The sequence below is a fragment of the Anguilla rostrata genome, chromosome 1, assembly GCF_018555375.3.
Source record: "Anguilla rostrata isolate EN2019 chromosome 1, ASM1855537v3, whole genome shotgun sequence".
NCBI classification, from domain to species: Eukaryota; Metazoa; Chordata; class Actinopteri; order Anguilliformes; family Anguillidae; genus Anguilla; species Anguilla rostrata.
In genome coordinates, this window is record NC_057933.1 from 74,892,955 (window position 1) to 74,915,665 (window position 22,711).

The 22,711-nt window shown below is 46.1% G+C and overlaps 3 protein-coding genes across 3 annotated transcripts in view; 1 reads left to right on the forward strand and 2 right to left on the reverse strand.

Moving 5' to 3' along the window:
• Positions 1-52: 52 nt before the first annotated feature.
• On the reverse strand, positions 53-11,817 carry selenon (selenoprotein N). The gene is made up of 12 exons (XM_064301184.1): positions 11,341-11,817; positions 10,227-10,344; positions 9,950-10,080; positions 9,616-9,828; positions 7,722-7,846; positions 7,051-7,188; positions 5,601-5,682; positions 5,285-5,473; positions 4,151-4,256; positions 3,761-3,873; positions 3,014-3,115; positions 53-2,419 (listed from the first exon to the last, which is right to left on the reverse strand). Exons 1-12 carry the CDS (start codon positions 11,560-11,562, stop codon positions 2,249-2,251), a joined length of 1,710 nt encoding a protein of 569 aa, XP_064157254.1. The 5' UTR covers positions 11,563-11,817; the 3' UTR covers positions 53-2,248.
• Positions 11,818-15,751: 3,934 nt separating this feature from the next.
• Positions 15,752-18,548, reverse strand: znf593 (zinc finger protein 593). Its single transcript, XM_064301288.1, has 4 exons — positions 18,391-18,548; positions 17,013-17,228; positions 16,853-16,915; positions 15,752-16,400 (listed from the first exon to the last, which is right to left on the reverse strand). Exons 2-4 carry the CDS (start codon positions 17,210-17,212, stop codon positions 16,274-16,276), a joined length of 390 nt encoding a protein of 129 aa, XP_064157358.1. The 5' UTR covers positions 17,213-17,228; positions 18,391-18,548; the 3' UTR covers positions 15,752-16,273.
• Positions 18,549-18,625: 77 nt separating this feature from the next.
• The window catches only part of rlf (RLF zinc finger), a 30,024-nt gene continuing 25,938 nt past the window's right edge, over positions 18,626-22,711 (forward strand). The window contains exon 1 of the mRNA XM_064301196.1: positions 18,626-19,478. Within this exon, the coding sequence (XP_064157266.1) occupies positions 19,299-19,478 (180 nt within the window). The 5' untranslated portion in view covers positions 18,626-19,298. The remainder of the gene's footprint in view (positions 19,479-22,711) is intronic.

The following is a 22,711-nucleotide window of genomic DNA, read 5'->3' on the forward strand; positions in this document are numbered from 1 at the left end:
TAGATGTGAAACACTGAAAACAGGAAACCCATATAAAGAGACACAAGCGGCCTTTTGTTTTTAAAAAGAGATCACTTTATTTTGGGCTGTTCTCTGTGGCCAGTGGTTAGACAGGCAGGTTTCACTGCGGCAGGTTCCTGACATTTTGGTTTACATCCTAAAAGTGAGCAGCTAACGCAGGGCAGACGGGGCGCAGAGGGGTTCTCCCCAACACCACCTGAAACTGGGACACCTGCTCTGCCCGAGTGCATTTCAGAAGGACTCTCTTACAGCACCACACAAAACCATTTCCCTGTTCCTGTTTCATTGCCTGAGCCTGACCAATCAGGGGGGGAAAAAAAACATCCAATCAGAGGCGGCTCCTCGTCGGACCCCTTCCATTAAGCAGGAGATGCTGTCCCGCTGGCTCAGGCATGGGTTAATGGGTGGCAGTGCAGTGTAATGTTTAGGGAACTGAGGTTGTGACTCTGAGGGTTGCGGGTTTGACTCCCAGCTGGGGCACTGCAGTCGTAACCATGAGCCAGGGACCTGCATCGCATCACAAAATATCTGACTGTATATGAAGAATGTAAGCAGTGTAAGTCCCTCTGGAAAGGATTGTCTGCTGATGTCTGCTAAATGCCTGAAGGTAAGGTATTGTAATGGAAAAGCCCAAATCAAAGACATTACAGACCAAGAAGATACTCAACTTAACATTCGTAATATTTAGAGTTCTATCTCGTTTTTGTTTAACATTCCAATTCAATGGGCTTGCTGAAAAATCACCAGTAAAGGGTGTAACGAAGAACAACATCAAAAGACGTTGAGAAAACCCTGGAAACCGCTGTTAGCAGCCCGAACCTCCTGTTGTTAAGAAAAAGGTGTGATGGAAGGGATACAGGGGTTGACCATCTTGATTGGCATATACAACAATATCTTTGTTGTTACTGAACTCGAAGTCATGGTACCTGTTGGGCAGTTCAAGCTGGTGCTCGCAAATGGAACCGTTTCTGTGACCTCAGCAAAACCTGCCACTGCCAACCCTGCTGTCAACTAGTGTGTGTGTGTGTGTGTGTGTGTGTGTATGTCTTTCAGGACTGCTGTCCCACCCCACTCTATACCCACCCACCCCCTACACCCGCATGGGACAGGGTTAGGGCCACAAGTCTGTTTTTTGGGACACTCAGTGATGACATCAGGCCTTGCCTTGCCCAATCAGAGCTTTCAGACCAGGCCCTCACAAAGCACCGAAGCCCAGGAAACAGCACTCGCCTCCACCCTGCCCCTAGTGGACAATGTGTAGAAGTGACATCCATTGGAAAACTGCATTTTTTTACATGAAAAACAGCATTTCAAAAAAAGCCTTTCAGGAGCTTACGTATTGCACGACAGACAAGAATACAAAAAATATATAAAGATTGATATTTTTGCAGTGCAGTCTTTGCTTTTTTGGCATAATTTTTAGGTAAAAGGTTAGCGGTGGAGGCTATGCTAACGCCTCCCTTAACAGAGCCCCCCAGAGCTAATGCTGTGGGCCTCACCTGTACGAGCTGGCGAATCCGTGGCCAGTTCATCCACAACCCGACCTGTGAACCACGCTTCTAAACTTTCCACACCCCTTTCAGCCATATTAACGCACGTTTCGCCGGCTAAAAATAACGGCGACGAACCCACAAACCCCCTGACTTATAGACGCTCAGTAATAAATCTGTACCGAGCCTCTCCACTGTGTGTCACCGCGAGGGAACATAACCTCGCAAAAAAAAGAGAAAACCTCCGTCCTTAAATTTGACTCGCAAGTAAACGCAGGTATAGGATAACAGTTCATCTTCAGACGTGATAATTCTTTGCTTTTGCCTGTTAGTCAGTGTTAGTCAACACGTTGAATCCCAGCCATCAATGTACTGCATTAGAGAGGGGGGGGGGAACACTGACAGATGTTACGCATTCCCTCGTGGAGAAAGCCGTTTGGATGCTGATGCAATCCGACTGTAATGCAGAACATGAGACTGGGCAAGCAGAGAATAGTCAGCGACGCCGTTGGATGTGACAGTTGCACTGAACTATTGTGGAAAATGTGTTTGGAGGTTTTTTCCAGTTGCGTTTACCGACACACAGTGGAGCGACCGTGGCAGATAACCACCCCCCCCTTCCCGCACACATTCCGGCGTTCCCGCACACATTCCGGAATTCCCGCACACATTCCGGAATTCCCGCACACATTCCGACGTTCCCGAACGCGCTCCGGCTTTCCCGCTCCCCCTCCTCGCTACGCCAGGTGCTCTCTGGCCTTCTCCAGCCCCTCCCGCAGGAAGCGGATGTACGTGGCGGTGGAGGGGTCCTCAAACCCCCCCGAGAAGCTGAACATGGTACTGTCCGCCTCCTCCTCCGGCTTCATGGCCGTCTGGTCCAGGAAGTAGTTGGCGTTGATGTGGTGGATCTGCCAGGGGAAGGGGAGGGGAGGGGGAGGGCATTTAATACACTCAGGAGAGGCTACTTTTTTAATGGGGAAACTGATATGCCAACAGAATATTTTCAAATGTGTTCTACTGAACTGTCAATAACTACACTGAAGCATATACTCATTTGTATTTTAGTACTGAGCCCGTTTAACATACAGTACCCATACTACAGTGTGTTACAGAGATTAAACAAATGGCTGTGCCTAGCATGCTCACTTCAGTGTGCACTAGTGGTTCCCAAACCTGCTCCTGGAGATCTGCTGTCCTGTAGGTTTTCACTCAAGCCAAGCCCTAACTAAGCACAGCTCATTCAACAGCTAGAGCAGGGCTGCCCAACCCTGTTCCTGGAGATCAACCATCCTGTAGGTTTTCACTCCACACCTAACAAAGCACACCTCATTCAGCAGCTAGAGATCTCATTAGCATAATCAGGTGCGCCAAATTAGGAGTGGAAACCTACAGGGCAGTAGATCTCCAGGAACTCCAGGTTTAGATAAAACGAGCAGGTGCAAACGGCAGTTTGTGTGCGTGTGGTGTTGGCCTGATGCATGATGGGATGCAGGAGGACTCACCACGGTGCCGTTGGGCAGTGACAGCATCATCTCCACGGGGAAGTTGTACTTCTGCAGGTGCAGCGCGGCAATGCTACTCAGGGCGGGGTTACTGACGTCAGCCTGCGGGGGGAGGGTGGCGAGCCAAACCCAAATCCACACGTGACCTCACTCCTCCCCACTGGGTCTTTATACAAACAGGCAAACCCCTCCCAAAACACACTGGGGCTACATACAAACGTCCGAAAAGCCCCCAAACTCCACTGCGTCTTTATACAAACATGCTAACCCCGCCCCAAATACACTGGGAATTTAATACAGACTAGAGTGTGCCAGAAAAATGGCCAAACATTTGAGCCAAGCAATTTTTTTGTTGCTACAATATTTGTGTGTTTTATATATAAAATTATGCATGTAGAACAGATAAAAGGTACAGCACTTGTTGGTAGGAAAACAGTATTAAATGACCTCCTTGAGGGTAATTATTTCTAATGGCCCACAGTGCAAATCATGCCTGCCAATTACAATCACAGGGAAGCCAATCACCAACCACAGTGTGTGTGTGAAGGCAGTGGGGCAACCAATCACAGTGTAAGGGAAGGTAGTGGGGCAGTCAGTCGGTGTATGGCAAAGCAGTCGGCCAGCCAATCAGAGTGTGTGAAGGCAGTGGCAGGGGTGAAACACTCCTAGAAGTAAAGGGGGAGGGGAGTGTTGTACTCCCCTGCTCTCTGCCATAGCCCCGCCCCCCCCCAAGCCCCGCCCCCTCACCTGCATTTCCTCCAGCTCCTTGACCAGAGACCAGCTGCTGATGAAGCTCTGATTGAGCAGAGTCAGAACGGGCGAACTTTCCAGGACTGTCTCCCGGAGAGTCCGCCCGGAACCTGCCAGAACAACGGGGGGGGGGGAGATGGAAAGGAAGAGTTAGAGAGAGCAAGAGGAACATGGGTGGGGAGACAAAGGGATAGAGGGGGAGAGAGAGAGAGAAAGGGGAGGAGGAAGAGGGATTCTTAGATGCCAGTGGACACTCAAGAGTCAAGCAGTATGGGTCACTTTGGAATGTTCTGGAAGGGTGTAGTTCTCCTTCACCAGTGAATAGGAGGAGCTGCTGTGCTTGTGTACAAGCAGCTGATCGCTAGCGAGCCGCCGCCCGAGGCTCACCTCAGCAGGACTGGTCGTCTAGCGCCCCCCACAGGAGGATGGAGTGCACCAGCTTCTTCTCCTCCCGGGCCCTGCGGAAGGCCTCCGAGAACGGCAGGTAGGCCACCTGGGGAAGGGCGGACATCACCTGAGTCACACCTGTCACACCTGTATCAGTGTCAGTGTTCTTTACCTGAGTCACACCTGTATCAGTGTCAGTGTTTTTTACCTGAGTCACACCTGTATCAGTGTTCTTTACCTGAGTCACACCTGTATCAGTGTTCTTTACCTGAGTCACACCTGTATCAGTGTCAGTGTTCTTTACCTGAGTCACACCTGTATCAGTGTTAGTGTTCTTTACCTGAGTCACACCTGTATCAGTGTCAGTGTTCTTTACCTGAGTCACACCTGTATCAGTGTTAGTGTTCTTTACCTGAGTCACACCTGTATCAGTGTTAGTGTTCTTTACCTGAGTCACACCTGTATCAGTGTTAGTGTTCTTTACCTGAGTCACACCTGTATCAGTGTTAGTGTTCTTTACCTGAGTCACACCTGTATCAGTGTTAGTGTTCTTTACCTGAGTCACACCTGTATCAGTGTTAGTGTTCTTTACCTGAGTCACACCTGTATCAGTGTTAGTGTTCTTTACCTGAGTCACACCTGTCACACCTGTATCAGTGTTAGTGTTCTTTACCTGAGTCACACCTGTATCAGTGTTAGTGTTCTTTACCTGAGTCACACCTGTCACACCTGTATCAGTGTTAGTGTTTTTTACCTGAGTCACACCTGTATCAGTGTTAGTGTTCTTTACCTGAGTCACACCTGTCACACCTGTATCAGTGTTCGTGTTCTTTACCTGAGTCTCACCTGTATCAGTGTTAGTGTTCTTTACCTGAGTCACACCTGTATCAGTGTTAGTGTTCTTTACCTGAGTCACACCTGTATCAGTGTTAGTGTTCTTTACCTGAGTCACACCTGTATCAGTGTTCTTTACCTGAGTCACACCTGTATCAGTGTTAGTGTTCTTTACCTGAGTCACACCTGTATCAGTGTTAGTGTTCTTTACCTGAGTCACACCTGTATCAGTGTTAGTGTTCTTTACCTGAGTCACACCTGTATCAGTGTTAGTGCGTGAGTCGGGTGGGACAGACGCACCTTTTTGAAGGGGTACAGCGTGAGCTCCAAACGGCGAGCTGCTTCCCCCTGGCTGATCTCACTCTTCCAGTGAATCTCCTCAAACACAAACTGGATGGGGTCGCCCTCCCCCCCCCGGCTGTCGATGACGTTCCCCTCCTCGTCCTGGATGAAGGAGGGAACGGAGGGGCCAGAGGCCTGCAGCTCCATCTGAGGAACAAGCACAGTCACATGCACATGAGCACTCTGCTGTACAAACGGATGAAGTTCAGATAAAGTAAAATAAAAAGTGAGTGCCTTGTCAGTGTAAGCACAGAAACAGAACGCAGTGCGTTACCTGCGGCAGGTAGCCGATGTCCACCTCCATATTACTGCCCTCACTGGCCCCGTAGAGCCACTCCATGTCCACATTCAGAGACCTGCATCAGAAACACACACACACACATTCAGAGACCTGTATCAGAAACACACACACACACACACACACACACACACATTCAGAGACCTGTATCAGAAACACACACACACACACATTCAGAGACCTGTATCAGAAACACACACACACACACATTCAGAGACCTGTATCAGAAACACACACACACACACACACACACACACACACACACACACACACACACACACATTCAGAGACCTGTATCAGAAACACACACACACACACATTCAGAGACCTGTATCAGAAACACACACACACACACACACACACACACACACACACACACACACACACACACACACACACACACACACATTCAGAGACCTGTATCAGAAACACACACACACACACACACATTCAGAGACCTGTATCAGAAACACACACACACACACACACACACACACACATTCAGAGACCTGTATCAGAAACACACACACACACACACACACACACACATTCAGAGACCTGTATCAGAAACACACACACACACATTCAGAGACCTGTATCAGAAACACACACACACACATTCACAGACCTGTATCAGAAACACACACACACATTCACAGACCTGTATCAGAAACACGCACACACATTCACAGACCTGTATCAGAAACACACACGCACACACACACACACACACACACACACATCCAGAGACCTGCATCAGCAGCAGAGACACATATATGTAATATGTGTACATATAGATCCGATTCTTGTCTAGCCCTTTTAACTTGTTTGCTAATTGGATTTTGTGTTTGACCAGTGTTTCGTTCGATTCGACGTAGATTCTTGCCTTTGCCCTTCCAGTTTGTCTGCCCAGTGCATTTTGAGTGCTTGACTCCATTTTGTTCATTTCGACCTTGACTCCTGTTTTGCCCCTCTGCTCGCCGTATATTGACTCCAGTTAGAGTGTCCCAGGTGGATTACACACCCTTCCATCGGGACACTATTTTTGTTATTTCGCTTTGTTATTTTTCCTTTATTATTTTTGCGGGTGACTCTGCGTGGAATTTTAAATCTCCGTTGGGGGTGGTCCCAGCCAGCAGATTAATTGTCCCAAAGCTCAGCATTTAAATTCACCCCATATCTGGCAACCCTACGAAGACTAGCTGGCCTTTAGTTAGTATTAGTTAGGCATAGGGACTAGAGTTGGTTGTCAGTCTGCAGTCTGCAGTGCCATTCCTCACTCATTCCCTTATCCTTTTCCCTGTTACGGTCTCACCTAGGCCTAGTAGAAACATTTCAGTTCTGGAAAACGTTTTTCCTGATTAATAAGGAAAAAAAAAAACGGGAAAACTTCCAGTCCTATCCCCCATCCCAAGGGGCGGGTCACCTGTTGTTGGGGACGTAGAGGTGGAACTCGCGCACGTGCGAGGAGTCGTGGGACAGGACGATGTTTCCGGTAAACTGGCCGGGGGTGAACCAGAAGGGGAAGTTTGGGACCTCGTTCAGCTGGAACTCGGCATGGATCCTGTCCGGAGAGAGAGTGACGTTAAGACACAATGACGATGTCTGCGATTTAACCCTTTAAGGCGTGAGGTCACAAATATGCGATTAGAATGTTCTGAACATTCTAATGCTGATGTAACAATCACTGCTGCTAACTGAAAGTAAATGGAGTTCCAGAACATTTTGGAAAAAAGTCAGGGTTAGTACGGGTTAATTCCACACCCCCCTTTCTCTCTCTCTCTCATGAACACAGTCAGGAAACAAAAAGAGATGCACAAAGATTTCTATGTACAAGTTCTTTGGTCATTAGAATTTCAGCAGATCTTATACAGAAATGGACGTTTTTATTCTTTAAAAACCAACATTTTTTTGTTGAGGTAGACACAATGTGCTTCAAGCCTGTTGTTGACCTGATGTCTAAGTGCTGGTTTTTATTCTGGTTTCATGACAGGTGTTAGAAGTCATGGTCCTTCATGGCGAAATTGTGCAAACTGTGTGTGTTACCAGGAACCTCCAGAGACCGGTGATTCGTGACCACTCCCCCTGTGCACTGACCTGAAGATGATGTCATAATAGAAGTCGCTGATGGCGCGGATGCAGGCCACCGCCCCCTGGGGGGCGAAGCGGGATTTTATGAATGGGCGGGGGTGCAGCATGCTGAGCAGGGAGTGCAGGATGACCTGGGGTGGGTGGAGAAGCAAACAAAAACTCAGCCAGTGAGCAAGAGGGACACACATCAACAGAACCACTCAACATGAGGAACACAGCAATCAGGAGAGAGACAAACGACTCATCCAATCAGAGGACAAACAACTCCTCTAATCAGCAGAAAGACAAACAACACATCCAATCAGGAGAGAGACATCTCACCCAGTCAACAACAAAAATCAAATGAGCGGGAGAGACAAACTTTAGTGAATTGGTGGAGACCCAGAAATGCTGTTAAGCGAACAACACAATGTTTACCCTGGCTACCATTCAGCAACCTTTCCTACATTTCTACATTTCCCACACAGCTACATTCCCAGCATTTAAAGCTCTCGCCTGTAATTCGCTAACATCATGAACACGCTCTTCTATTCTGCACTGAATCTGAATGGCTGAAGTTGGCTTCCCGTTAGGCTAGTGAGAACCTCAGCTTCCAAATCAAGTGACGAAGGAGACAACACGATTGAGCATCACGTCCGTTTCCATTGCGCCAGCCGAAGGAAATTAACTGAACTTCAATTTACTGCTTGAAAACTCTCCAAAGACCATTATAAATTCATGAATTTAATCGATTTTCAGTTCATTTCCTTCTTGAGTTGACTGGACTGAAGTGGAATTGACTGCCCAAACACTGGTAGAGATACTTCACATTCACAGCCAAAGGCACTCTCTAATTACTCTGCAGTACTGTTCTCTCTCCTCTCTTCCTTAAGATAATTTGGTCATGGCGTTAGTTTTGCACCAATCATTGGATGGGTTATTGGTTTTGCATGTGCTTAAAAATCTTAGTAAATCAGGCGCAACCAATAACGTCATGGTGTTAGTTTTGCACTAATCGTTGGTTGGGTTATTAGTTTTGCATGTGCTAAAAGTCTTAGTAAATTAGGCAGGATCAGTTTTGTCTCTTATCTCATAATGGATTAGGTCACGATATGGACGAGAGAATCTGATCCTAGATCAGCACTCCTGCTCAGAGGCACTTTTATGACTACGGGTCCATGATCTAGGACAGGGGTGCACACCAAGGGCCAATCCATTTCAGGATTTTGTGGGAACATTTGCCAACGTTAATTTAATTAGCCCAATCGTATCTTGATCTGACATGTGTATAAGCTCCAGCTACAGCCGCAGACTGCAAGTGCATCCTAGAGATTTTACTGAGCTCAACTGCAGGAGTGAAGCGGCATAGTTTGTAGAGCTGTCGGAAAACTATATCTATGGTAATCGGTTGGAACAAAAACCAGCACACGGATCGGCCCTCCAGGACCGGAGTTGTGCACCCCTGATCTAGGATCAGTCTTAAACTTTCAGCTCATTACAGATAGTTAGGGGTTAGGGATGGGAAAAACTGATCCCAGATCAGCTCTCGTTCTCTATTAGAGGTTTTGGGTGAAAGGACAGAACGAAGGACGGGAGCACAGCTTTCGGACACCGCCAATGACTGAACCTTGCACTGCCGCACCTTGCTAATAATATATTTATCATATTTATACCGATCCACTGTCTATATTGTTTATAACTGTCTACACTGTTTATATCACATTGTATTGTATTCATATTTATCAATATTGTATTCATATTTATTCACTTATGTACATACACCTTACTGCGGTTTACTGCTTCTTTTGCACTTCTGGTTAGATGCTAACTGCATTCCGTTGTCTCAGTACGTGTACTCTGTGCAATGACAATAAAGTTGAATCTAATCTAGCGTGAGACAGGGGCCCCGCGTTGGGCCTACCTCTTTGCCCCTGGGGGTCGGGGGGTTGTAGCGGTTGTTGGGGAGGTACCCCGTGAAGATGTTGAGCTCGCTGGGCACCAGCCACCAGGGGTCCCCCACCTCCAGCTTGTTCTTGGGCGGCAGGAAGCCGCGGAACTGGCCGGCGAAGAAGACGGAGGAGGGCACGGCGGGGCCCCTCCAGGAGCGCAGGCCGCTCAGGGAACTGTGGGTAACCTGCGCGGGAGAGAGAGAGAGAGAGAGAGAGAGCCGCCCGTCACTTCCCAGGACCGACCGCATCGTTCGTCCATCTGTCTAGCGGACACCCTGTCTATTCTATTTCTATTAAACCCCGTACCCCCAGGAATCCGTCCTTGCTCTTGGTCATGGTCTCCAGCAGGAGAGGCTGCATCTTGGCCTCAACGGTCAGCGTCTCCCCGTTGGGGTCCTGGGGGACCTCCTCCTCAAACTCCCCTGGAGGGGAGATACCTGCCAGGGACACAGGATGGAAGGGTCAGACATCATCCCAGGGCAGGGTGTGAGGGGGCTGGAGGTTCTTTATTTGGGGAGGGGAGGGGAGGGGAGGGGGAGAACAGTTTGCTGAGATATGAAGGAAGTGTGTGTAAAGTGAAGACCTGTGAGTTTCTCTACGATGGGTTTGAACTCCTCCGGGCTGAGGTAAAGGTCATGGTCCGTGTCCAAAGAGGAGAAGAGGAAGAGGCCTTCAGTTCCGAGCGTTCGGAGGCCCGATTCCTGTAGTGAGAGAGAGAGAGAGCTCTTTATTAATCGCGGTGCGCATTCCGCACGCTCCAGTGGCGCTCAATGGCACGCGTCCTAAATCTGGTTTGCAACATAGATGCGGTCGATCGAGTGCGCGCGGGTTACTCGGACAGATGCCCAGATCAGCAGCCAACATGAAATCATTATGCTTCATACATTAAAGTTTCTTTGCTTATACATTTTCCCCCACAGACATTCCTGCCACCAGTCTATTGCACAATCCTAGGTTGGTTTGCCCCACAGACATAGAAAAGTCCACCGTCTGATTCCATTACTCTTTTTTCTTAAAAAAAAAAAAATATATATATATATATATATACTTAAATTGCCGATTCGTTGAGTGCGTGACCGGGAGCTCCAGCCTAATGGAAGATAGCGAAGTCTGGCGAAGCAAACCACATTACGCACTTCAGTGAGGGTTGTGAGTTTGGCAGCTGTTGTACACAAGAACACCCCTAATAAAACAGCCGGAGGGAATAACTCCAGACTGGATGGTGGGGGGGTTGGGGGGTCATGCCTGCTTGTTCCTTTTCAACAACAATGGCATTACGTGGCACTTTAGTTTCGCCATTTTAAGGTGATCAATTACTATTTGCAAAGTAGCCGAGGAAAGACAAGACTATAGTCGGGCAACTTTCTGGAAAATAACGGACCATTCGCATTAAATAAGCAGCGTTCTCCAGCGAATTGTGGGGTTGGATATATTCCCAAGTTAAACCGCACATCCGAACCGCTTGGCAAGAAATTGGAATTCTTGTAAGTAATATCATGAAAAATAAATAAAAGATCAGCCCCGAAGCCAAAACAAAAAAGACAGGCAACTCCCATATATTAAATAATAAGTGGGAATAGCCTACAGGGTCAAATGGGTCGTTCGTTAATGCGGATTGTTGTTATTACCGACAAAACTTAATTAATTGAAACATAAATAAACAAACTACATAACTAATACTTCATCGCATCACTTACATGTCGCTTCAGAAGCTGCCCGTCTTGGTAATATTTGAAGGCGAAGGCTACGATGGGAACCGCCGCGATAATGAGCAGTTTGGGGAGTAGTCCGCAAAACCGCGAGCGGGCGAACCCTTGGGACCGGGCACCGTCTTCTCCGGTCGTGTTTCCCACATGTTCGCCGTCCGAGGCCACGGCTCCTTTCTCCGGACTCGATCTTTTCCTCACGTCCGCGGCCATGCCTCGGTTAGATCCCCCCGCGCATCCAGAGAGAGACGGGCATGTTTCTCTGACGTTACGGTGAACCGGCCAACCAACCCAACCCGCGTCCTCGAAGAACACCTCCGAAGTGTTCACTTCACTCAGATCTGTCCGGGGAAGCAAGTTGTTTTATGTCCGGCGACGTACGTCCGCCCTCTGACCGCGGTTTGCTCGTAATCACAGCCGTCCTGTGGTTATGCGTAGCCTTCTCGGTTTCCTTCCCCCGGAGTTGGGGGCGTCTGCATCCAGCGTTCTCCGAGTCTTAAAGGGGCAGCGTTCTGTGTTCATACCGTCTCTCCAAGTGCCATTATATTACACACCAGAACGCCAATATTACAGGGTTTCAAGTACTGAACCTGTAATCTTTCGTTGGGAACTCTTTAGGAATCTGTTTTTGTTCCCGTGCATGCGCGATAGAGGCAATTGTTTGTTATTTATTTATTTTAGGTCTGAGTAAACATTTTCCCAGTGGCCATTATTAAATGAAAAGGTTGTTCTGAACTCTATGTACTTCATGTATTTACTTAGTTTAAACGAGGAAATGATGAACGAATATCGGAGAAACAGTAGACAATGTTAATACTGATCCCTATGTTTTATTTTATGGTAGATAAACGCGTACACACACGCTGCAGCTCACAGTATATACAGCATAAAACATTCTGCGTATTTGGACGCTTAAAAACACATTCTGGTTGCACCCATGCGCTCTAGAAATTGCAATCACAAAGTAATGGCAGTACCTTCAGGTCACCACTAGGTGGTATTAGGACAAGATGATCCACTAAAGTAGTCGTAGCCACTGTGCAGAGCTGTTAGGTCAGGGTGTGAAACTTCAGTCCTGGAGGGCTGTAGTGCCTGCTGGTTTTTGGTGTGTTTCACCACGTGTGATTAATTTATGTCATGTATTGGCCAGAGTCCACTCCACCTTGATCGCCAAGCTCTTATTTGGCTGCTGATTGGGAGGAAACCACAGATACCTGCGGACACTGTGGCCCTCCAGGACTGGAGTTTGACACCTTTGCTTTAGGGTGGTACGTAGATGTTCTACCACAGGGGACTGCAACCCTGGTTCTAGAGAACTGCAGGGTCTGCTGGTTTTTGTTTTTCATCCCCATAATCGGTCAGCAACCCAGACCCAATGAACTTGATGGGGTGAGTTAGCTATGTAATCAGCTGCTTTAACTGGGCAATAAGTGCTGAGTAACAAAACAAAACAAAACAAAAAAACAAACAATAAAAAAACAGCAGCAGACTGTGAGACTATCCAGCACCAACCCTGCCCTTCATGGTGTGTTCAATGCCTGATTTATATTTCATTGCACGACCATTTTCGACAAGTGTCATGGTTCTGTGTTTTTTCTGTCTGTGTTTACCCTGTTGGGCCGCCAGATGGCGGCACTTCTGTTTTGTGTCCTGCTCCCCCCTGTTAATTGTATTATTGTTGTCTCGTTATTCTATCATTGTTCCCACCTGTGTCTTGTTATCCCCTCCTTTTCTGGTTTGATTGTTTTTTGAGTTCACCTGTGTCTTGTTACCCCCTGTCTATTTAAGTTCTTTGTTCCCTTGACTCGGGTGCTGGTTCCTTGCGTTTGTTTCCTACTTGTGTTTGCTCGGACCATATGTACCTGCCCTTGTACTCTGCCTGTGTTCTGCCCTGCCCGTGTTTTTGAGTTCCTCTTGTTTTCTGTTTTATTAGATATTTTTTGAGTTTGTGTTTTTGCCCATCATGGCCCTGCTTGTTTGCCTTTTTTTGTTAGTAAAGTCTTTTGTTCTCCTCCCATTTTGGAGTTGTGAGTTTTGTCCCTCTGCTTTTGGGTCCGTACCCCCCGCGAGTCCTGACACAGTTGATTTCATGACGCTCAGTGATGGCTTACTGGCACATGCCAGTACAAAGTGGCAGTTCCAGGTATCAGTGGCAGGTAAATGTCTTCTCCCCACCTGTTCCTAGGTGTGCCTTCAGTATACCTGTACACCTGCCCGCCCCCTTGTTTGTTTTACCTTACTGTTTAATCCCTTTTGTTCAAGCCATGGCATACTTTGGCAGACCATATGTTCAACGGCTGTGATAGCTAGCTTTTTTATTTTTAATCTGAGGCAACAGATGAGTCTTATGAAGTGCAAAAAAAAAAACAAGGTTTGTGAGGACAAATTATCAAAGTTCACAATTAGTCCATCACTGTTAATTTGGAGATATTTAATAATTTGAGTTTATTACTCATTATTAGCATTATCAACGGGGCTGCAGGCATTGTGCTGTCTGCATTTTCATGAGTAAATCCTCTGTTTGTGAGTGGGCGGAGTACCCTGGAGTCTGAGCTAACATCTGCCGGAATCATCTCGCTGTGTGGCTGCAGACGGTAATGGGGGATTGCAGCCACATGCAGAACACTTTGCTTTCGGAGCGGAAACAAGATGGTGACGCATAGGAAGACGAAGACTTTAAATTCAGCTACTTTTACTGTCACGAAGGCAATATGGTGCCATTTATTCAATGTCGCCTACATCACAGAGAACTAAAATTTCCATATCATAAATAACCTTGCCAGAATATTGCAACAAAAAAAAAGAAAGAAAGAAAAAAGAAGGAAAAAAAAACGCATTAAAAATCATGTAGTTAGTGCCTCATTTCAATTGTAGAATGGATGTGGTCAGTACATCCATACCCCCTCCATAGCACTGCTATGTATTGTGGTTATTCTGTTTTCACGGTTGTATGTCTCTCTTCTTTCGGTCTTTTCGTAGATGTGGTCTGTATGTATTCAGAATGTGTGCATTGATTCTTGTTTAGCATAGGTAACATTTAGTGCTCTGGTGATGTTTACACAGGTTTGGTGCTATTATATATAAATCAGTTTAATTTGTGTTCTTTTAGTCAGTATGTTGCTCTGGATAAGAGCATCGGCTGAAACTGAGATGGATAACAAGGGCCTGTTTCTGGATTTCATGAATTAGCCCGATCCCAGAGGTAATGGAATTCACGCCATCCCTGAAGTAATGGAACTCTCCACCCCTGTGCTAAATGAATATAAGGACAAGCTCACCACAACTTTAAAAAGAAAGAACCCATGCATTTAATTAGCAAAAAAAAAAACTATTCAATTTTTAAAGGAGAGCAAGCGCATCCTCTCGCATTTCTTTGTGTTATTTCAGAAAGTTTGAAAGCAGATACCCCACATGTCTCGCTAAATTCAGTAATTTTAATAGTTTAATTGCTAGATTCTTTTTCTTCCATTTCCATGAAAAAGTGTCTCTCTTACAGTGCTTTTAAAGCACGAGAGCACAACAGCCAGTACCACTGGGCCAACTAAAGGAAGTCTCTAATTCGCGGGAACTTGATATTCCCCGCGTGGTTGGATAGAGTAATTGTAGGCGGGAAATCGGTAAACTAATCAGCCGGGAGTTTGCCTCTTGCCTTTGATGTAAATAGGCGTCGCCCCATATTTTAACGTCAAGGGATTTAATTAGTGTTCCGATGCGGCCCGATTACGGTCTAGAAATAATGACCCGTGTGAGTGACAGCAGCGGAACACGGTGCACTGATGATACCCCCCCCCCCTTCTCATTTAATTGGGAAACACGTTTTATTACCATGTAAAATGCACCGACTCAGACAGCAACCAGTAAATCCCCACCCTTAAAATGTAGGTGACATTCTCATAAATCCACACTCTAACATTTTATTTTTTTTCTTGTAAGTCTTTAAATGTGTTCATTTAAACTATAGAAATGAAAGTATACCAAGTTGTGAAATACACAGGCCATATTTAGATTCCAGTAGAGGAAAAGTTTTTTTTTTTTACGGGCATGTCTCTGAAATAGGCCAAAACAATGTTTTACTGCACTTCAAAGGGCTTCGCTGTCTGGTTTATTTCACCTGCCAGCAGCCCCCTGCATTCCACAGTCTTACACACACACACACCCGCGCACGCACACACATGCCCCAAACACACACATCTGCACACACATGCCCCAAACACACACACAACCACGCACACACACATATACCCAAACACCCCACGCACAGCAATACACACACCTGACACATGCCCAAACACACACGACCCACACATACCCCAACCACACACCACGCACAGCCACACACATACCACCACAAAACACACACACACCACACACAAAAACCTTACTGTTAAAACCAGACACCAAATCATGTTTTTATTTTTTATTTGTGTGAATGACTCTACACAATAATTTATTCACATATTCATACATGTATACATTCCCATAGTATATTTACATGTACACACAAAATTATGAACAGCACTCAACTGCAATGCAGTCCCAAAAGTGTCTTCAGAAAAAAAAAAGGGGGTGCCAATGCTGGTTGGATTGTGAGTGGGGGGGGGGGGACAGCATATCTGTCTGGGGCACTCAGCCAGTCCTGGAGGGCCGCAGTGTCTGCGGGTTTAACTCCAGTCCTGGAGGGCCGCAGTGTCTGCAGGTTTAACTCCAGTCCTGGAGGGCCGCAGTGTCTGCGGGTTTAGCTCCAGTCCTGGAGGGCTGCAGTGTCTGCAGGTTTTTGGTGTCTAATTTGGCAGCTGCTTGAAAGGAAACCATGAAAACCCACAGTCACTGGTTTGATACCCCAGGGTCTCGGGTGAAGGGCGGTAGGCTTGTGAATTTGGGGGGGTTAGAGTGTTTCTGCATAGGGTGACAGGGGTGTCCGTGTTCAGTCCATTTCCTCCTCCACGGGTTGCGTTTGCACCTCTACAGTTTTTGGGGGGATGTAGGACCCCATCCCTGCAGCCCTGTCCGCCTCTGCCTGGGTGTATGGTTCCTCCCTCAACTGCTTCAGCCTGCAGCCGAGAACATGGAACAGAGCAGAACACGGAACACAGCAGAACACGGAACAGAGCAGAACACAGAACAAAGCAGAACACAGAACAGAGCAGAACACGGTACAGAGCAGAACATGGAACAGAATAGTTCATAGAACAGGGCAAAACATGCAACACAAAAGAATATGGAACAGGACAGAACATCAAATAAAACAGAATGTGGGAAGGGGCGGAACACAGAACAAGGAACACGGATCAAGATGGAACTCCAATTAGGGCAGAACATGGAACAGAACAAATGGAACACAAGCTGGGGTTAAACAGCAGTTGTAGGGTTTCTGGTTGAATCCCAACAGAACAGATCTAAATTTCTAGAACTCTATGAGAGTCACTATAACTGTGTGTGTGTGTGTCAGAGAGAGAAAGAGAGACAGAGAGAACTAGCTAGCTAACTATGATGAAAACGTTACCTTTTCTTGTGGACTTTGGTCCTGAAGTGCTCCTTCATGGCCTTCAGATCAACAAAGTACCGTCTGCAGGCAAGAGGAAGTGAGAGAACATCAGTACTCATGTGGCCCATTTGCTGGCCCCGCCCTCTTGACCTCTGACCCGGCTGTGGGAGCCACTCACGCGCAGTGCAGGCAGTAGTGCTGGGCAGATCCTGTAATGTCATAGTCCACCTCCTGCTTCAGCAGCTTGGTGGCATTGGTGGGCTTCATGTCGCAGTGGATCTGGTCCAGGTCCTTGGTCCGCCGCTTGGTCTTCCACGTCTTGGCGATGTTCTTTTTCTTGTCGCTCTTGTGGTTTCCCGTTTGCTTGGACTTGCCCATGGCACTGGAGCTGGTTCTGCAGGCGCAACAGAAATGCGTTGTGATGTCATCGTGACATCAGTCATTGTGACATCACAAGTATTAGGTCCAAGGGCTTTGTTGGCTCAGAATTTTACGTCTGCAGCCCACTCTACAAAAGACTACATTTGCATAACACCATTTAGCAAACACTCTTAAGCACAGTAACTTACAGAGCACAAAGAGCAGCACTGATGCAGTCATTAGTCTCACGAAACTGTTAAGTCAATGTGGCAGTGTAGTATAATGGTTAAGGAACTATGTCTGTACCCTTGAGCAAGGTACTCAACCTGTATTGTGTCAATATATAATTGTATTAATTGATACCATGTAAAAATGCAAGAAGTTACGTAAGTCGCACTGGATAAGAGTGTCTGCTAAATGCCCGTAATATGTAATATATGCGCAAACCTACCATGCCGTTGTAGGGGCAAAAGGGAGTTTGAGGATATAATGGTTTAAATAACATAATGGATGCAGGTATAATGTTACATGCAGCATAAATATGTTCTGGGGAATTTAACCCAGTGTAAATCCTCAGAATTTAGAGACCACCTGCAGGGACTATTTCTGGTTTCTGTATTCGTAAAGTATCTTGGAGCATGACAGCTGATATAGCATCAGTGCCTCGCATTTTTGCTGATAGAGAATAGGGTTTGGATATATGCAGGAAATTTTAATCCCAGATCAGCAGTTCAACTCGAAGTCTATGGGCCCCGGTCTTGGGGACCTGCAATGGGTGTGACGATAATCGTTTCAGATCGTCTCTTGGCAGATACTCGGTCAACACTGAACAGCTCTGGCAGCACAACGCTTTGAACTGTGTGTGTGACATTAAAACGGCTTTGTGGAAAACCACCAGCCAATACATTTCTAGATTCGGGGCTTGAGAATATACATGGATACACCGAACACCGAGCATGTTATATAAATCCAAAATACAAAGGAAGACTGAAACCATTAGATAACCGTTAACTAGACAGATAGGTCGTTATGTAACGTAGCTTCTCAAGAAAGGACTGTGCGTAACTGACGACTCAAACGGGTGCCTGACATAAACCAACATCCCCTACTATAATACCGTCATTAAGAATGATACATGCTCTTTCTTATAGTTATTTTGACTAGCTACATACATTTCATATCATGATATTCCTTACCTTACAATCGTGCTGAGTTTAGTTCGACTCAACTCACTTCAACACGTGTTTACTATGGTGTGAGATTATCACTTCCGGGTTAATCGCAAGAGCTGTAGATGACGTCACTGCTATACATAAAGGCACCGGCAGAGGGCGTGTGTGAGCGATGCAAACCCAAAATAACGAGGTCAGCAAGCTAAAGTGGTTTTGACACTTGTGTGCAGGTTACCGTAAATAAGTGAAACTTGGTGTACTTTACACCACAAATGCACAGTCTAGTTAATCATTCTACAATGGGACGACGAAGAAACCGCTTCTTAAAACGTAGGGTCGGCCCTATACACTGTAAATATTAAACATAGTTGATAATCGAAAACGAAATTTGGCGAACAGGTTAACGTAAATTAAAAATGACAAAAGAAAGCGAGATAACTCCAGGTAAATGTTTTACCAGACTTGTATCCCAATTCATGGGGAATGGTCGGCGTTTTCTCATTTCAATTAGTAGCGCCCCCTCCCTCCTCAACATTCCATCGTCATAAAGTTTGGATATGAACCACCACAACCAAATGCAATGTTTCCACTTTGGTTAATAAGAACGACGCCCTATGTTCCATTGTCGTAGCCAGGTGGATGGAACTGTATGGATAGCAAAAAATGAATTTTAGACGGTGGAACTGGATCATATTATGCACATTCATTCGACACGCGTAACGTTATTCAGATGCGCGGGAAAACGTTTCTCTTTAATGGAAACACGTTGCCAGATATTTGGTTAAAGCTGCAATGAACTCAGAGCATGTGGTCCCGCCATTGAGACAGCGCTTGTCCCTTTAATTCTGCCTTCCATCACCTCGCTACCTGAAGCAGCCCTTTCCCAATCACATGACGCCGTAAGTGCGTACGCGCCGCGACTGAGAGGGAAGATGGCGGACGTGGAGGGAGAGACGCAGCTCGACCGGGGAGATCGGCCCCACAACGCGGCGGCGGACTCGCCTGTCGCCATGGACAGTCTCCTGACCACTCTGCGAGGGCTGGAGGTCGAACTGCGACAACGGGACATTTCCGAAACTTCGTCCAGCGACTATTGCAACAACTTCTGCCAGGTAGCACGGGAATGAGTAAATAAATAGCTTGGCTGGCCAGCGCTGTTTGCAGCTGGCGAGTGTTAGCTGTCGGGATGTTTGCGCACAGTTAGCCGCACTTGCGAAGCGCCCTGCTACCACGGGGCCGACTTGCTGCGGGACGAGTGGTACTGCAACAGGGTCCAGCGACACGCGAACCATTCTTATCTGGCTGGCCAGCTTGGCCAACGGGGACCATTAACTAACATGCTCCGGCTAATGGGCAGCATGCAAAAGCTGAGAAAACAGCTAACTAGCAGTCTTGTCTGTGTTTGGTGTTGTAGACTACAGCTAGCTTGTTTTTTGCTTTTTGCTAACTAGCATGTTTTACAACGACAAAACAGAATTTCAGATCCCTTCCGAATTGTTGGTGCTGTAGCTGCATGCGATTTTAAAACGGACAGCATGACCAGTTGCGTAGATTGCAGTTGTATTTATAGTTGTAAATATTATTATTCTGGCTAGCTGACTAACTCATAGGGGCGGGGCGGAATGCCTTTTTGTTGGTCTTGCAAGCATGCAATATTTTGAAGTACTAGCTAGCTGTGTCCCTGGGACGTTGCTGGCTAACTTGGTAGTTGGCCATGTCGAACATGGGGATAAATCGTAGCGTTTGAAAGCTGTAGTTCTCGTTAGAAATGTTTTCCCCCCCCCAAGTTCCATTAGTGATGTTTTTCTTGTCAAGTCTTATCCGAGTTAACTTATGAGATAACTGTTAGTAGTTAGCTAGGCACCAGAGTCATCGGTCACGTTGTTGACCAAGATGCAACCGCCAGAGTTTCGTGCAATAAAATAAAATTTGTTACGCGTGGATATGAATTTGCATGAATGTGTAGCATTAGCTGACATTAATTGGTCACCTACGTTCCAAATCCCGGTAGCTATTAGTTAGATCGTAAACTGTCAACTGCAGTAATGTGTGTACGTGCACGGTCCATTTGGAACTGGACGTTCTGGGGTGGACGAAGGTTAAGAAAAACTACACAAAAAGCCAATTGTATGACCCCCCGACTAATGTCCCGTAAATTTAGCTGATCTTAGAGGTGCACAGTAACTTAGTGTTAAAATAGATGTTAATAGATGACCAGCGAGGTGAACATGTCCGCGCCACTGTGTTGGAATGTGCAGGGTGGATTAGTACCTGCTATCATGCGGTGTGTTTGGATGCTGATTGACATATCTAATGTTAATTTCCCGATTTCAGGGTCCTCGGTGTACTCGGGCCCAGAAATAGGGACTCAGCTAGCTATCTGTAACGACCGGGGAAGTTTAATATATAGTGTGCATTGTGGTTTGATTTTATTTTTCATGGGAGAGGGATCCGTCGTACATGAAAGAGTGACGAAGGAAGAGTTTCTTTAGTCATCGATCGTTCAAGTTGGGTTAGCTACTTTTTTTCACAAGTGGACATATGTTGGCGTCGAATTGTTGTGACTGAAACGGTAGATGGAGGGGAGAAAAAAAACACAACTTCAGATAACGTTGGCGTTCGCCAAATATTTTTCGGTATCGCTTGCTGTGTCAGGGTGAACTTCAACATAAAGGGAAAAAGAGAAGAGAATTGCAATTTCTGCGCCGGTAATATAACCTCGTTCTCCTTCTCCCCGTCGCGCGGTTGTATGATCTAGCCTACTTCTTGCTCGCCAGGGTGAACGTGTCTCGCGGAAGGAGCGGATCGCTTGATATGATTGATGGGATGGGAATAAAAGTGTCCACAGCGGAGTTCTCAAAATAAGATCTGGGAGTGTTTGGCGCATATTCAGGGTCTCCTTGCAGCCCTCTCTTAATTATATTACTAACTAGGTTAGATATATTAACTGCACGCCCGGAATCCACAAACCGTCATTTTACAACTCATTTTATCTATTTTTTTTGGGACAGCCCTGCTATCTTTTTTGTTGGTTTATCACAATCACCGCTCAATCTGGGGAAGGCCCGTCTTCGGACACACCTGTAGCTGGTGGCAGGAAATTTTTAACCGGCCGTCCACCAGCCAAACTGTGCAGAGGGATTTCCCTTTTTATATTTACTTAGCAGAGCCTATTATTCAGATGGACTTGGTGTAAGAGAAACACGAGTTTATTCACCTGGTTAATATGAGCAATAGCACCGCACCTGGCTACTGACATCTCCAGACCAGCGAGAGAAGAGACAGTATCTCTAAAGCACTAGCGAGAGCTAACCGTGCCGACCAAGGGCCAAAACACACATTACGTATTCATACAGATTACATCATTAACAAGCCAGAAGAAGATAAATATAAAACGATTAAAAATGTAACTTAAAACGATGAACACCATAACCTGAATTAGAACGACCGTCTGGAGTGGTACTGGGTGGGGATTGGGGGGTGTAAATTTAAGGCTGTACCGAAATAGGATGCAATTTCGATTCTTCAACCAACTGTTTAGTATTTCGCAAATTTTGCTGTTATACCATACAAAACGACCAGAGATGCTAAGAATATGTTTTTATGCTCTGTTACAACTGAACACCCACAACCAGCATGGGGATGAGAGTCAGGGCCGGCTCTAGCCTGTTTGCTACCCTGGGCGAAGTTGTGTGAGGCCGAGAAATCATGCAGGTTGTAAAAACAAGCATGTCTTTACTCAATAAGGACACCTAACAATGACTTTTGAAAATAGTCATGGTAATTTACAAGGAAGTGCAAATGGCTAAATAAATAATATAAAATTATGATGATAATAATAATAAAATAAAATAAATTGTAAATACTGTTTTTTTTTTTAAAACTTTTTTTCGGGGTCAGAAGAGTGAGCCAAAACAACACTGCTCACTGAAATGAATCTCTCAGCCACAGGGCAGGAAACTAAACGGCAACCATTATTCTTTCGCTTTTGATTTGTTGTTACATCCCCTCCCCTTTTCAATGTACAATTTCACAATTGATGTCAACGTTGAATCACATTTCTAGTTACTGTTGCTAGCTTTAGTTACGGTTGCCAACCGTCCCGCAAAATACGGAATCGTCCCTTATTTGGACAGTGGAGTAGGCGTTCCGCATTTAACTCATGGCAACGGGGCGCATTTTCACCCGCATGTTTGTGAACGATTGCGTTTATAGTAACCGCTGGAATAATCAAACCTTCTCTTTACAATACCCATATACATAATGTCACTAACTGTACATTTCAAATACTATCCTGGGCAGTAGGGCTGGGCTATATAGGCAAAATCAAATATCACGATATTTT

Coding starts and splice junctions, on each gene's coding strand:
- znf593 (XM_064301288.1), bottom strand. CDS start 17,212: ATGGGCAAGTCCAAGCAAACGGGAAACCACAAGAGCGACAAGAAAAAG. Junction 16,916..17,012: donor CACTACTGCCTGCACTGCGC/GTGAGTGGCTCC, acceptor TCTTGCCTGCAG/ACGGTACTTTGTTGATCTGA. Junction 16,401..16,852: donor ACCAAAGTCCACAAGAAAAG/GTAACGTTTTCA, acceptor TCTCGGCTGCAG/GCTGAAGCAGTTGAGGGAGG.